The 1,565-nt window shown below is 39.6% G+C and overlaps 2 protein-coding genes across 6 annotated transcripts in view; both read right to left on the bottom strand.

Annotated features, from left to right (window-relative positions):
• Positions 1-1,565, bottom strand: part of LOC122257935 (uncharacterized) — a 239,054-nt gene that overhangs the window by 119,943 nt on the left and 117,546 nt on the right. The gene's annotated exons all lie outside the window — the stretch shown is intronic.
• Positions 173-1,565, bottom strand: part of LOC122245445 (salivary C-type lectin 2) — a 2,540-nt gene continuing 1,147 nt past the window's right edge. Inside the window, exons 3-4 of the mRNA XM_043003371.2 lie at positions 1,182-1,284; positions 173-595 (exon numbers count right to left, since the gene is read on the bottom strand). Coding sequence (XP_042859305.2) covers positions 442-595; positions 1,182-1,284 — 257 coding nt within the window. The 3' untranslated portion in view covers positions 173-441. The remainder of the gene's footprint in view (positions 596-1,181; positions 1,285-1,565) is intronic.

Raw genomic sequence — 1,565 nt, 5'->3', positions numbered from 1 at the left:
TATGTATGTATGTATGTGTATGTGTGTGTTAGTATGTGTGTGTATGTGTGTGTGTGTGTGTATGATTCTAAGTATATATGCCAGGATTATGTACACCAGAACTGATCATTTTCCAGGGATCTGAAGGCAGTGATCTTCACTTGCATAATATCTGAAGGTTCATCCAAACGAATTTCTTATCAAAATATGTTTTATTAGACTTAAAAAACACTTCATGATATAATATAATAGACTTGAAAGTCTATAATTTAAATAAATATCAAATAAATTTGAAAATCAGCTGCAATGACCACTGCTAATTTCAATATCTGACTAATGATGTTTCAGTGTTGGGTTATTTCAGGGCATTTGAATACATATCACATTTCACTTCAGACAAAATCCATCGGTGAAGAACGGGAATTACGGTGAGGATAGCGAGGGGGCGCGAAGGCAGTTAGTTTAACCGCGGTTGGCGGGCCTCTCGCACACCACGGGCTTAGTGTGGGAGCAGCCGACGTCGTGCCAGGTAACGCCATCATTATCATAGAACCTGTTGAGGATGGCCAGGCAGTTCTCGTTGCCGTCGCGGTTGTCGGGCTGAGGGCGCCTGTGGCTGGAATGGGATGGAGGGAAAGGGAGATGGATAAGAGGGGATTATCATGGAAGATGTTAGAGGAGTCGAGAGAGGAAAAAAATCGATCGTAGGGTTTTTGGTGAGGATGGCATTGGGGGAAAATCGTGACATTGGAAGGTCAGTAGGCCTATGGCTAGCTAGAATGGAACTAAGAATATGTCTAATATGATATTAGAGGCTTGGAAGATCTTTAAGGACTATTGAGTGATTAATTTAAGATGGAAGTGTTAAAGGGCTGTGGATGGAACGGTTGAGCAGAATTTGGAAGATACTAATTAAAAAAAAAACAATAAAACAAAAAAAAAAAATAAAAAACAATAAATAAAAAATAGAACAACTAAAAAAAATAATTAAAAATAATAAATAAAAAAAAAAAATATAATGTCTGTTAGATTGACGTTGGAAAGTCGGTAACAGGACGGTAACATATAACCTCGCAATAGCGATGCATAAATTTAAAGGATAGATCACGCGGAATATCCAGCAATCGTATGTTGTTCGTTCGCTTCATTTGAATCATTTGAATCATCAAAATAAAAAGAAATCTATAGGAAAAAAAACTTACAATCCAGTGTGTGACCAGTTGATGTTACTGACAGGCCTTCCGTTGCCCCAGACCCAGGAGTTTCCTCTCTTTTGACCGCTGGTCCAGATGTAGGCCTGGCGGTCTGTTGGAATAGAAAATCACAACGTTAGATTTTCGATTTGCTAGGGAGAGAGAGAGAGAGAGAGAGAGAGAGAGAGAGAGAGAGAGAGAGAGAGAGAGAGAGAGAGAGAGAGAGAGAGAGAGAGAGAGAGAGAGAGAGAGAGAGAGAGAGAGGAAATATAGGAAGGGAGAGGAGGAGGTGTGAGGGAGAGAGAGAAAGAGGTGGGGGCGGGGATAGAGATAAATAGATGGAAACAAATGATGTAATCATAAAATAAACTCTGAATAAGCCAATCTACAAAA

The sequence above is a fragment of the Penaeus japonicus genome, unplaced genomic scaffold, assembly GCF_977035675.1.
Source record: "Penaeus japonicus unplaced genomic scaffold, GWHDUDI00000001_assembly GWHDUDI00000031, whole genome shotgun sequence".
Classification (NCBI taxonomy): Eukaryota; Metazoa; Arthropoda; class Malacostraca; order Decapoda; family Penaeidae; genus Penaeus; species Penaeus japonicus.
The sequence above is the reverse complement of the archived record's forward strand: the minus strand, read 5'-3'. Positions and strand labels throughout refer to the sequence as shown.